Below are 14,459 nucleotides of genomic sequence, written 5' to 3' on the forward strand. Positions count from 1 at the left end.
GGCTGACTGAACCATCTCCTCAACTCTTTTGCCCACTTCTAGATGACGTTTACTTATGGTGAGGACGCATTCACAGATGACTTTTAGGACATGCTAAAGATACTTAAATGGAACTTGGTTGACTTGGCCAGGTGATAGTTTATTGTTTTTTGATAAAAGATATTTGGATGAATAACGGAAACTTAGGAGATAAAGTGAATAACTTGACTTTGGTAACCAGAAAAATCAGTGAGAAAGTCTTTCCTGCAGTTACTGTCCTCACTTGGAGATTCAGACAGTTAGTTCTCTTGGCTTCTGATGCTTTTCTCAGCACTCTCAGATCAAGCTGCTCTGCTGGGCAGAACTCAGGAGGCAGTGGAGGCTCATACCAGAGTTTATCAGATGTCTTTTCCTCTCTTCTGCATCTATGGTGGTGACAGACATGTCTTTACTCTTGATTTTGGAGACTGGCAGTCTGAGGTGTGGTACCACAGAGATTTCTCCCTTTGGCTATGGATGGCTATCTTCTCCAAGGATTTTCGCAGGATTATTTCCTTTGTGTGTTTTTATGAATGTTTGTTTGTTTGTTAGTAGAGATAAAAACCCCGATTAATAGCTTCATTTTGCCTTTATCACCTCTTTGCTTAGGCGTTGTTGTTGTTGTTGTTGTTGTGGTGGTGGTGGTGGTGGTGGTGGTGGTGGTGGTGGTGTGTGTGTGTGTGTGTGTGTGTGTGTGTGTGTGTGTGTGTGATAGGCACATGTGTTCCTATGGCTATGTGCATGTGCTTAGACATACATGTGCCCATGCATATGAAGGTCAGGAGTTTGACACTGGCTGTCTTCCTCAATCGCTCACCACTTTATCCTTCGACTTCCCAGGCTGGCTGGCCAGTGAGTTCCAGAGATCTGTCTGTCCTTCACTTCCCAGCACAGAGATGACAGATGTGCACCGCTTTCCAGCTTTTTAGGTGGATGCTGGGGCTCCAAACTCAGGTCCTCATGCTTGCATGGCAAATGCTTTACCAACTGATCCTCACCCTTTTAACCATCCATTTAAAACCCGTGTTTCCGAGTAGGCTCCTATTCTGGGGTACAAAGAGTCACTTCTTCAATGCAACAGGTTAGAAGGACATCATTCAGACCACAGTAGAGACTACATAGGCTGTTTTGGAGGAGATAGCAAGGCTTGAGCCATGCTTGCAGGAAGCCTGAAGCAGCTTGTAGGCCTGGAGGGCAGCTATTTGTTCTCCAGGATCTGAGATCCTTCAAGGAAGGCGTCTGCCCACGGTTCTCTTAGCCCTCAGGGCCAACCCCTAGCCTATCCATGATGCTCAGTGTCACAGATGCATGGCCTTGACTCTTTCCCTCTCAGTAAGGATCAGCCCATCGTCACTGTTACAGCACATGCAAGTCTCCTACCCAACGTTCAAAGTCTGGTCAGGCTTTGAGACTTCAGTGCCAGGATACCACCTGATCTCAGCTCAGGATTCCTAGCATATAGGTCCCCCGCCCCACCCCAGGTAGCAGATTGCAGCAAGTCTTCTGTGCCTAGGGGGTTTTCTCTCTAGGGAGACGTTGAGCCTACAATACAATTGTACAACTATGTTGTAACCTGTACCAGTCTCTTGGTAACACCTGTTTTGATGTGTTAGAGATTTAGTTCAAAGTCAAGACCGTCCAGGCTCCGTCATGCCATTCTGACAGACACAGATACCTCTCATGTGGGAGCTGCAGTGGGTGCCCCCCCATCTCCTTTCACAGGCTTCCTCCCTCACAGGAAGAAGCCATTGCTTCACTTTGTATGCATCCTCCATTCCCCGATGCCTTACACTTGGCCATTGTTATAGCCTTTGTCACATGGCCCATGGTCGGGGTATTTGAGCTAGGGACCTTTGTCTGACATCTTTTGCCCCTCTTTGCACTGAAAATATCATCTTTAGGAATTGTCATGGGAATCCAGCCCTCCTCCCAGAGCTTGCTCGAATGGCTCTCTCTACAGAAGTATTCCTTGATACGCATCCTGCCTAATCCCCAACCCCATTATATCTGTATTTCCCATGCCATCCTCTTCATGTGTATGTAGGTATGCGTTTGGAGGCCAGAGGCTAACCCTTCTCAATTTCTCTCTACCTTATTTGTTATTATGTGTGTGTCGTGTCCATGCAGGTGCCTGCCAAAGCCGGAAGAGGGAGTTAGACGCCCCGGAGCTTGAGTTACAGGTGGTTGTGAGCTGCTTCATGTGGGTCTTGGGAACTGAGTTCTTGTCCTATGGAAGAGCAGCAAGCGCTGCTAGCCACCGAGGCATCTCTCTAGCCCCACCGACCTTATTCTTTAAGGTAGGTTCTCTCAATGAACCTGGTTGTTACTGATTCAATTTGACAGGCTGGTCAGTTAGCCCCAAGGGTCTTCCTGTTTCTACTGGGACCCTTCACTAATGCTGGGATTACTTAAGTGCGCATCCCCTACACCTGGCTGTTATGTGGATGCTGGGGAGCCAAGCCACGCCCCCATGCTTTCCAGGCAAGCCATGGGTTGGCTGAGCTACCTCTTCAGCCCATGTTATCAAATTTGAAGTTACACTTCCCCCCGCCCCCCCACCCCCCTGTTTCTACATGTTTCTAGCCTACACTCCACATATAATCATAAACTGGAGATAATAGCCAAGACTTGAGGACCTCCAGCTCTGTTGGTGATGTGTCATGTAAGGCTGAAAGCTATCCACTGGCCATGCTTACATCTTCTCTTCTGGTCTAGTTTTATGAAGACAAAAACGTATGAAGGGGACTTATGTGGAAGTAAGGGTAAATTAGCCTAGCTGATCCAGCCCAGCTTCCTGACACGCTGCATAGGTAGTCCAAGACTGGGAAAAATCTACAAATATGCAAAAGAGCAACGTTGGTGAAATAGCGTGCATTTAAGAGTGTTTTTCTAATCTTAATTAATGCTTTTTAAATCAATTAATCTCATCATTTTTCATAATGAGCATTTCCCATCTCATTTGTGGTTTTTAAAATGTGCCACTAACTGTAGAAATTAGAGCTTAGTAGGAATTAATACCAGTGGCAAGCCAAGAGTGGAAATCACTCTTACCTCACCCTTGCCTTTAATAATGACCTTCTTTGCATTTCTACATACTTAGGCAAGGCTCATCAGCATGGGGTTTTTTTTTTCCGGTTTTTTTTTTTTTTTTTTTTTTTTGTATTTCTTCTTTTCAAAGAAGCTTAGAGAAGGAGGCGGGGCTGGGATGGCCTCGCCTATAAAGTCCTCCCTCCTCCAGTGGGAGAGGAGACAAACAGGCTCTTTGAGGAGGGAGAAGCTCTTGCCTGATTGAGCAGCTCCACGGTATGTTGTCAGCCTTTGCTTTCTGCCCTCCGTAAGTGCTACCCTTGCTGTGGCTTGTGCAATTGATGGGCTGAGTTTAGTACCTTGGGTCAGGGCATCATTTTCTGCAGAGATCTGAAACTCTTAGGTCCTGATTCAAGAGATGGGGGCAAGATGCTGCTTTACGGATCAGCTCCTCTCCATCTAAGTTGGTTTCTAAATGTAGGAGTTTCTTCTAGAATTTCTGGGGCACGATTTTATAATATGCTTGATTGCACATTCCTTTTCCTGATTGACCCATAGAGAAGTCATCAAAATAGCTTTCCTAATGGCTGGGCGTATCTACTGGGACTCTGAATCAAGTAAGTTGTCTTAAACCAACACTATGACGAGATGGAATTAACTCAAGAGGGGATGTAGTCAAATAGCAGATTTTCTTTACTCGCAAAAGAAGGAAAGCAGGCTCGGCTTGTCTTTACTCACTGTGGCTATCTGGGCCTCTCAGCTGATTGGAATGGGCATCGTTTGTATTATTTAGAAGTCCGTGAGAAAGCAGAGGGGCTGGATGAATAATTAAAGATTTCCTTTCTGGTTCACTCTAAGGCTCGTGTGGATGTTGTTGGTGTTGAGACAGGTGCCCTTCGCATGGGCTGCAGCTGTACTAAGGCGAGCGTCCTCACTGTGGCAGGAGTTCTGTTTCCCCGGAATCTTGGGAGTAGAGGGAAGGCCAGTTCAAGATTGTAACTTCGTATTTATCTGTCTCTAAAGTTTGGGCTGAAGTTGTTTCCATCCAGGACTGTATTTCTCGTGTATGCATTGCTGCTCTTCTTGGCACCTGTGAGTGGAGCGCGGTGTAGCCTCCTCTGTGACTCGCTCGCTGCCCATCTTGTTCTAGAAGGCTTTTGAAAAATAGCACCTTGAAGCTCTGTGCTTGCCCATGTCTCACCTCTGCTCCTTAGAGAGCGATACTGGGGCAGCAATATTTTTATTTGTTTGTGCGTTTCTTTTGACACAGGGCCTCTCCGTGTAGTCCTGGCTGTCACAGAACTTGATATGTAGAAAAAAACCCGACCTCCAACTTGCAGCAATCCTCCTGCCTCTGCCTCCCAAATACTGGTATCACAGGTGTGGACACTATGCCCATATGGGACCAATAATATTAAACTTCCACGAAATTTGCCATGTTGCCCATCTGTTTAAACTTCAAACATGTTGCAATTAGAAAAACAGGAGAATGTCTTCAACAGCAACAAACTTAAAAAAAACTTAGTCTTTCTTAGTGGTGAGTGACAGTTAAAGGCCAAGGGGAATATTGTCCCCTACAGGCCTGTGCACCTCTGCACACACCTCTACAGCATAATTGACAGAATAGGATGGGGAGATGGGTGTCGCTGGATGGCGTCATGTATATTTGAAGGCTCTGCAAGTGTCACTCTTCCCATTACAATGAATAATTGATGGAAAAGAAGAGAGGAACAGGCTGGAGTTTGGTGCCAGGCCCTCTGGAGCATTCCAAGAGCACAAACAAGTGCCTCCTCCCACTCAGAGCTATACAAGAGAGCGTCTTTCTCATTTGTATTTACCACAAAGGGACACAACCATCCATCTTTCTTGAAAATGGCATTTTAGGACCAGTTTGGTCGCTAAGAGAGCCAAGCTAAGAGTCAATTCTAACGACATTGCCAAACACCATTATTGTACGAAGACAATAACAGCACTGATTTTCATGTGTGTCTGGATCACAGAATGCAAGAATATCCCACTGCTAATGATGATTACAAAAATTATTTATAAGCACTTGTAATAAAAGACACAGGGGTGCTGGTGAGATGGTTCAGGGAGTGAGGGTGACTTCAGCTAAGCCCGAGGATGTGAGTTTAGTTGCCAGAGCCTACATGTTGGAAATAGAAAACCAGTCCCTGCAAATTGTCTTCCGACCCCCATATGCCTGCTGTACATGCCCCTCCCTCAGTTTAAAAGAGCCACAGTGGCCAGCCTCTACGAACAAAAAAAAAAAAAAAAAAAAAAAAAAAAAAAAAAAAAAACAGCTTAAAAATTCTCATATATTACATCCAAACCATAGTTTTCCCTTTCTTCACTCTTTTCAGTTCCTCCTCTCTCCCCAAATCCACTCCTCCTCCATTTCCTCTCAGAAAAAATCTGGCCTTCCAAGGATATCAACCAAACATGGCAGAACAAGTTACAATAAGGCTAGGCACAAACCCTCATATCAAGACTACTTGGGGCGACCCAGGAAAGGGAAAAGGGTCACCAAAACAGGCAAAACAGTCAGAGACACTTCCCACTCCCACTGTTGGGAGCCCCACAAGAACACCAAGCTACACAACCATAGCATATATGCAGAGGACCTATACACAAGCCAGACCCATTCAGGCTCTCTGATTGTCACTTCAGTCTCTGTGAGCCCCTATGAGCCTGGGTTAGTTGATTCTATGGGTAATGTTCCTTGTGTTGTCCTTGACTCCTCTGGCACAAAATGGAATTATAATGGTATTGTATTAACACAGTAAGAATGAGAATTTCTACCTTCTCCAAGAGATATTGAAGTGGCACAAAGCTACTTACCCTTTCAAGGCTAGGCTCCTGGGGCAGGCTGGCTGGGTTGGACACTTTATTTTCTACTTATCAACCATGGAATTCTGGAAAAAGGTGCTCCTTTGTGTCTTGTTTTCCTCATCCATTTAAGGAGATCTCATGGGAAGGTAGCTGAGAGCTCAGCACGGAGCCCAGCACACAGGAGGCATAGGGCATAACTGTACCTGTGCCGGGGCGGGGGGGTGGGGGGCCCGGGGGCCCGGGTGTTTCTTACTCTAAAATGAGCAGATGGCATTGTTCATGAGCTCAAGTTGACCAGGGGGAGATCTGAAGTTTACATGAGGCTGCCTCTTCAGGTCCTGACAATTACAGAATGTGTTTTTAAAAGATTTGACTAGACATTCTGTGAACTCTTTAGTGCAGTCTCAGAATGGATGCTCACTGTCTAATCTGAAGCATCCCATGGTTGACCAGAAATTCTACAAGTGTGATTTGAAAGGCAGCACTGCCTGAGAACTCAGTCCAAGAGCACAGGGAAGTGAGTCTAGAGCAGAGGTTCTCAACCTGTGGGTCACAACCCCATTGTGTGTGTGTGTGTGTGTGTGTGTGTGTGTGTGTGTGTGTGGTGTCACATCTCAGATATCCCGCTTATTAGATATTTTATATTATCTTATATTATATTATACTGATTCAAATCAGTAGAAAAATCACTATGATGAAGTTGTAATGAAATGGTTTTGTGCTTGAGGGTCACCACAAACATGAGGAACTAGATTAGAGGGTCACAGTATTAGGAAAGTTGAGAACTGCTGGTCTAACATCTCAGATTAGTCTATTTGTTGAGTGACCCTGTGGTGTAAACCTCTGTTGCCTGAGTGGGAAGTTGAGGGAACTGCTGTCCTTGGCTTAGAGTCACTCCTGCTCCTTCTGGGGAAGGGAGGGGGCATCTTCATGGCATATGGTGAAGTTGTAATTTTTTCACTGAGAAAACCTCCTGGTAACCTAGCACGCTAACTGCACTAGATCCCTCAGAATTCTTTGGAAGGACTGTAAGTAAGAATAATTAAGAGATGGAAGAAAATACAGAGCCAACAGTTTCACAAAGTGAAATCCTAGGACTGGCTGCATTCCCCACCTGCCCCTCACCTCCCTGGTGGGTCTGGCTTTCAGCTACATTCATGGAAACAGTTTCAGCTTCACTCAGGAGGCTGTAGGAGCTGGGCACACTTTTGTCGGGTGCCCCGGGTACTACCCAATTGGAGCTACAGGCCTTACACAGTAGGAGTTGTAGGTATCATCACATGATTGGTTCTGTAGGGATTATACGGTTACTATTGTAGGCGTTACATCGTTGGAGCTGTAGGAATTGCAAAGTTATACCAAGGATGCTCCTGACCATGAGACTCGGGATGTTGAGACATTTTTCTTTTTTCTTTTTTCAATCTATGATCATTTATTTGTTACTCTTAAAGACTTATTTTTGACTGGACTCAGATTTAGAAGTAAAAGCTCTCAGGGTGGACAGCCTAAGCCTCTTGGCAATCTGTTTCTGGCGCTTCTCTTTGGCTTCCTTCATTCTCTTTGCCCAAAGTTTAGCGTATTCTGCAGCCTCCTCCTTGTTTTTCTTAGCATGCTGTTTCTTCAGAGCTACGTGTCAGCGTTTGTATTGCCGAACACAGGGAGTGACAAGATGCTGAATCTTGGGTGTTTTGGTCCTGGGCTTCTTACTTTCTTTGTTTAAAGATTTTCTGACAACATATTGGCGGATGTCATTTTCTTTAGAGAGATTAAAGAGCTTTCGGATTCTGCTAGCTGATGAGGCACAGTAGTGTGTGTCAGTTCAGGAATATCCTTCTCTCCTTTTTTACAGTAGCCAGGTTGAGAACACTCAGATTGGCATCCACAATGCATCCACAAGCAGACCGGTGCTTCCTCTCTGCAGTTCTCCTTGGTCTATAACAAGAATGCCCCTTACTCAACAGCAGCCGCATGCTGCCATGGGTCAAAACACCTTGCTTCATGGGAAAACGTTGCTTGTCATTCCCATCACTGATCTGGACCACATAACCCTTCCACTCTTCACCCAGAGCATCAGCAGCTACTTCTGTGGCTGTGCGCTTCTCCTGGAATGCATGAAGCTCACGTTCATCGTTCACGTCAGTGAGTTTCTGACAGCTGGTGGCAGGGAAGGAGGTGTTCAGCTTCATCTTGACACCACCGACCTCTTAGGAGGAGCCTTGAAAATAACAACAAGATATTTTTCTTTTTAATATACCATTATATTGGAAAAATATTGCAGGGAAATGTCAAGTGTTTTTGGCTTACCCTGTCCCCAACTGATAACATCACATATGGGTTTTACTCGACCCAGACCAGGGACACCACGGACACCACTCAAGTTCTCCACATTTTCTCATGCACACATTAGCGCATGTAGCTTTATCACCCGACTATCAAGTTTTGGAATTGTCCCATGCACAGAAAATCCCCTGGGCTGCTCTTCATAGTCACACTCACTGTCCCCATCCTACAGCTCTTCCCCTGGGCCTCTGCACTGGGGGATGTGGGCTTGGTGTGCTTTCCCATCTGTGGGAGAGCTTGCAGTTGGCTGTGCTCTTCTCTTCACTTTGGCCATCAGCAAGATTAGGGTACCACTAAAGCAGGCTTCCTTATGTGCTTGGAAGAAGCTGTCATGGCCAAGTCTCTTTCTCTTATTTTATCCCTGCTGCCCACTTCTGTTTTCTTTCTTTCTTTGCATTGCAGAATCTTTTCAAATCTGACTTCATTGAAGTGAATTAAACTGAAAACATAACCCTGACATTTTTTTTTCCATTTACTCTTTAGTTTCATCAAGCTCCATGTCCTTTGACTTACGTTCCTGGCGTCCTTTCTTTCTCACACTACTGAGTATCTTCTGCTGCTCTCACAGCTGCATTGGCTGAGGGCAGAGGTATCGGGGTGCACTATTACCCCTCTTATAAAGCAAGAGTGCTCCAGCTGCTTCTTGACAAGAGCTTTGGAGGTGAGAAGTTGGATGGCACTCCGACTTCCCTCCTTTGCGGTGTTTTCCTGCTATGCTGGCTGTATGGTTCGACATTTATTCTTAGCCTTAAGTAATTCACCAGGATACCTCTGGCCTTCTTTGTTTTGTTGGGTCAAATCCAGTGGGATTTTTGCTGTAAATGTTCTCATCTTCGTTTAACTCTTAAACAACCTCATGGTTCTCCTTGTCCATTGTATATTTAATATTCACCTCCCCTGTCTACCCTTGAAATGCCTTCTTGTCCCTGTGCTGGTATTGTTAAAATTATTATATTCTGATGTTATCCTGGACTCTGATCTCCCCCTATCTGTTAGTTTCTTTCCTAAGACTCAAACTCGATTCCACCTCTTTAGAGCAAACAGCTCCACCATGGCTTCCTCGCCTCCAGCTCTGCCTTCCTCTCCATGTGGAGACAGAGATCTCTGTGTTGCTATATTTACTCTCTCACCTCCTGTCTCCTGGAGGAGAGGGATACGACTGAGGTCAGAGGTCACCTTCACCTTACCCAACTCCAGGATTGTTTCCTTTTCATTAAAAGTGCTTTCCAGGTGTCATGCAAAATATATTTAACTTTGGAAAACATGAAAAGTTAAAGTATAAAATTAAAATCAGGCATCGTGGACAGCACTTTGATTGATCTGTACCCATGGGCTTTTGAATGTTAATGTGTGATGCATTTGATAGTGACCTTGCCTGCAAGGATACTACTACCCAAGTATCTGGAAGCTCCTCCTCAGGGCCACACGGGTAGTGGTTGAGTACAATCTCAAAATTAGAGTGTTTTTGTTATTATTATTTTATTCATCGTGATCTTTTCTTATTTGCAAGAAGCTCTGGCAATTTCCCCACATCTTCAAGACACTCCTGTCATGGTACCACCATCTTGTCTATTTTGGGAAAAACATTCTCCTGGCTATGGAAAGGTAGTTCCTTTCCCGTTCTCCCTGTGGCAAAAAACTCAGTGTTGAACATCAAACATCTTCCAAGTATGTGTGCATGTACATTTGCACAAGCACACTCATGTATGTGGGTGTACATGTGCATACATGTGAATGTCAGAGGACAATCTGTGGTGTCAATCCTCAGGCACATTTCACCTGTTTGGTATAAGATTTTATTGACCAGGAACTTCACCAAGGACCTGCTTGTGTCTGTCATGGGTATCTTACTCTTGGTTGGGCCAGCTTTTTGATGTGGTTTCTCTGGATCTAAACTTAGGTCCTCACAGTTGAGGGGTAAGCACCTTATCGACTGTGCTGTCTCTTTAGCCTTTGGGATAACTGTTATAATACATAACGAAAGGCCTCTGTGTAACCTATATGGTATAAAGGAAGGAAGTTTATCTGAGGGAAGGAAAAGGGAGAGGAGTTAAGGCCTGAGTGAGCCATGAGGTTGAAGTGTGTGTGTATGTATGTGTGTGTGTGTGTGTGTGTGTGTGTGTGTGTGTGTGTGTGTGTGTGTTAGGAGTGGAGGATTGGGGGTAGGAGACAAAGAGACAGAGGAAGAGAGGCAGAGAGACAGAGAGATAGTAGGAAAGTGTAGGAGGAGAGAGAAGGAGAGAAGGAGAAGTGAGAGGGAGAGAAAAAGGCTAGCAGATCCTTTTTATTCAGGTACACCTGGAGCATGCAGGTCACCTGTGACGTCAGCAGTTGCTAAGCAACCTAGAAGCAGGCTGGTGGGAACGCCTAACAATAACACCTTTTCATTGCTTGAGATTTTCATGCATATGTTATGTTTTAATTGAATCCTCCCTGATGCTGTTTTTTCGAACTATTCCAACACCCTTCTTTCTCTGTTCCTTCTCAACTTTATGTGCTTTTAAATAAACTCCCACTGAGACTGGGCAGCACTGCCGGTGTGTCCATAGGTGTAAGGCCATCCGCTGGCGCACAGACAAGCTACCAGGGGAAGCATTGCTGAAGAAAACTGAGTGTAACTTTCTCATGTATTTCTGACTCTTTTAACTAGATTCCCTAAAGCCCATAATCATTTTCAAAGTTTGCTATGCTATTTCTAAGACTTAAAAAGCTTGCTATGTCGTCACCAATGACTTTGCAGGGACTCAAGCAGTTTTTACTCCACCTTCCACCCCTGAACCCCACCCCCATTGTCTGAATGTGTGTGCCCCTCACACTCCTCTCACCACACGACACTGCCATCCACAACTCCCTGTTGGTGCCTCATTGTTGGAGAAGTCTTCCCGTTTGATTACAAGGAGGCTGAACAATATTTGTGTTGATTGGAGACTCTGTTCCCCAGCTTGGATTTAGATGTCAGTCCTTGGCTCATGTTCCTAGCAGGTTCAGGATTATTGGATGTGGGTGGGCATTTGGGGGGTGGACATTAATTGGTGCGGCTTTCTCTCTTTCCTAGCCTTTCTGATTTTGGCCAGTCTTCCCAGTACTCTCTCCTTTGGATGAGTTTAAGCCTCTTTCTCCCCTAAAAGCCCTATTTACTCAGCCCCTCTCCAGCCCCCTGGGAGCTTGCTTCGAGTCTTTTCTTGTGGAACTTCTATCTCTTCTTCCAAACATTTGTTTTATTTTTCACAGCAGAATGTGTCTAGGGGATCAATAAACACGTGCGCCCGTGCCGTATGTTACACGAGGCCTCATAAAAAGTGCTCACATTCACACAGCCTGGATTGTCAGCTGACCTCAGACAAGGGTTGGAAACAAATGCCCAAAAGAAGTGGGGCAGGGCTGGAGAGATGGCTCAGAGGTTAAGAGCACTGGCTGTGCTTCCAAAGGTCCTGAGTTCAATTCCCAGCAACCACATGGTGCCTCATAACCATCTGTAATGAGATCTGGTGTCCTCTGACAGAACATTGTATACATAATAAATAAATAAACCTTAAAGAAGAAGAAGAAGAAGAAGAAGAAGAAGAAGAAGAAGAAGAAGAAGAAGAAGAAGAAGAAGAAGAAGAAGAAGAAGAAGAGGGGCAGGCCTGCCAGCGGCAAGGCTCCCCCAGCTCCCCCAGTTCCGGTTTGGTGGAGAGTGATCTCAAAAGTAAAAACAGACCTTTTTCTTTGCAGCACAGTAAAGTTTCTCATTGCAAAGCAAATGAAATCGCTTCCTGACCATCTGTGCCCCACTCAGAAGCAATTTGCTGTATGGGAGGCATCTCGAATACGTTGTAGGATTGATTTGCGGTTTTTGCAGTAATGTATGTGAAGCACCAATTAATACTCTGAGTGGCTCTTTGAAGTGCCTAGGGGGAGAAGTAAAAGAAGTGCTTAGTGCTTTAACCAGTTTGGGCCGCACACGCTTCCTGTGTTCCAGGAGAATTCTCAAGATCTGCGGCTCAGGAGAGTCTGTGGCTGGCCTGGGAACCTTGATCTTGGGTGGAGGAATCAAGGCCAGAGAACTGTAGGGTGAGAGGCGCTGTAAGGGCCAGGTCAACTCTGTGTGCTAGCCGTTTCTACACCCAGAGGCTATGAGAGCTGGCGTGGAGGTTGTCCTGCAGGATTTGCGAGGGAGTACTGATTCACTCAACTGACTCATCCAGTGCATGGTATATGACTATATTTCCTGCACGTTGCCAGGTCTTAGATGTCTAGTGGCGAATGGGACAGACATGACTTTGGCCTCAGTGAGCCAATGGGGGCTGGGGCGATCAATAAATGAGTCTTGTGATGGCTTGCTTCAGCCTTGGTTTCATGGTACATCTCCCCCTTCCCCCACGGCAGGGCTTGCAAACTGAGCTCTGGAAGGTGGGCAGGGATGACGAACTAGATAGAGGGGATCTGGGGAAGAGGGCTCCAGACAGAGGGCGGGGGTGCAGATGAAAAAGGAAGGGCCCAGGGAGGAGCAGGGCCCTGGGTGGCCACGGTCACAACTGCAGGTCATGTGATCTGGTTAGTGGGTTTGCCCTGGAGCTTGGGATGCAGGTCAGAATTTAGGAGGCATGAGGGTATGGGTCTCTGGTAGCAGAGATGAGTGTCTTTGAGGGAGAAGGAGAGTGAGGATGGTAAAAGCTCCCTCAGCACAGATGATGAGCTTCTCTGATGCCCAGACAGGTGCTCAGTGCTGGGTGTCCCTGGGACTCACACACCAGCCTCAGAGTCTCAGGGAGACCTGGGCCATGTGAACTTCAGGCCTTGCTTGATTGGATCAGAGCCCGGATGCAGCCTCCACTTGGTGGCTGTGATCTATCTGCTATACAATGCCAGCCAGAGGCCAGCCAGCAAGCTTAGCAAATGAAAGCGCTAGCCATGCAAGTCCGAGGAAAGTTCTTGGCATGCATCACAGGAGGAAAGAACCTGCTGACCTCTGACTTCCATGAGTGCCACAGAATGAGCATGCTTACGCGTGCGCGCGCGCGCACACACACACGTAGACAGCTAGTGCAAGCACAGCGGGTGGTGCTCTAGAGTGGGTCAGCCAGTTTGCCACAGGAATGCTGTTGTCATAAAATGATGTCATGCACGTTACCACCATAAGGTGGCAGCACTGAGGAGAGGGGGCGGGGAGAGGGAGAGAGGAAGAGAGGGAGAAGAGGGCCTAGTGCTGAAAGGCAGAAATGTCTGTTGAGCTCTAGAGGATGAAAAGCAATAGGTACAGGGTACAATGATGCTGGTGAGCCTGGTAGAACCTGGTACACACACATGACAAAGGCAGGAGGGTGGCAGGAAGGGACACCAGAGTACATGTTTTTAGGGAAGCCCTTTTACTGTCTGTAACCCACTTGTCCCCTGAATCTCCACAGGCAAGATGCCCTTCGAGGGAGCCAGGCTCAGCATGAGGAGCCGCAGAAACGGTACTTTGGGCAGCACCCGCACCCTGTACTCCAGTGTGTCTCGGAGCATAGATGTGTCCTACAGTGACAGTGTAAGTCCATACTAAGGCCACGTGATACAGTTAGGCTTATTTGGTGGTCACTCTGCCATCTTTGAAAAGATAACATCTTGTGTCCTGGGCAGTATTTGTTTTGTGAGTTATTTTTATAGAACACAGAAGCATGCTCATTGCTATATTGTATTTCAAGCATTTCTTGTTTAAAATAACTATCATTTTAATAAGTCACTAGGAAAATTTAAACACTATGTTCTTTGATCATTTTTTTTTTCCTGGTAAAAACTTGAGGATTTCAAAAGAATATACTATATTTGTTGTCTCTATTCCCTCTCTTTCCCCTATAACTCCTCCCAAGTTTCCCTCTCCCAGAAACCCCCTATTGAATTAATGACCTATTCTTCTATATTGATGTGTGTGTGTGCATGTGTGTGCGTGTGCGTGTGCATGCACATGTGTGTGCGTGTGTGTGTGTGTGTGTGTGTGTGTGTGTGTGTGCGAGTGTGTGCCTGTGAAACCTATTGACTCTAACTAGTGTTGCCCTTATTTGCATGGATCACTCTCTTCTAGCAGCCGCTGACTCCCTGTAGCTCTTCATCTAGGGGTGGGGCTTTATGACGTGTTTCTCCATCCATGTTGGCATGTTGAGTAGTGTGGACTTTGTAGGTCTTGTGCAGGCAGCCATATTGTTTAAAGCTCATGGGAGCAGCAGCTCTGTCCTGTTGAGGGGACATTATCATTATCCTGCAGCGGACATCCTGGATCTCTG

General features: G+C 46.0%; 1 protein-coding gene and 1 pseudogene across 4 annotated transcripts in view; one reads left to right on the forward strand and one right to left on the reverse strand.

The window, feature by feature from the left end:
- The window catches only part of TRPM8 (transient receptor potential cation channel subfamily M member 8), a 107,457-nt gene that overhangs the window by 25,032 nt on the left and 67,966 nt on the right, over positions 1–14,459 (forward strand). For 2 of the 3 annotated variants that reach the window (XM_084779685.1, XM_084779687.1), the window contains exons 2-3: positions 2,146–2,315; positions 13,605–13,726. In XM_084779685.1, the coding sequence (XP_084635811.1) occupies positions 13,610–13,726 (117 nt within the window). In that variant the 5' untranslated portion in view covers positions 2,146–2,315; positions 13,605–13,609. The remainder of the gene's footprint in view (positions 1–2,145; positions 2,316–13,604; positions 13,727–14,459) is intronic. The other variant, XM_084779686.1, reaches the window with a different exon arrangement.
- LOC311596023 (small ribosomal subunit protein eS6-like) lies at positions 7,308–8,063 on the reverse strand (annotated as a pseudogene). The gene has a single exon. The product of its transcript is annotated as a small ribosomal subunit protein eS6-like (transcript).

This window comes from Acomys minous (genome assembly GCF_964271855.1).
Source record: "Acomys minous genome assembly, chromosome: 4".
Classification (NCBI taxonomy): Eukaryota; Metazoa; Chordata; class Mammalia; order Rodentia; family Muridae; genus Acomys; species Acomys minous.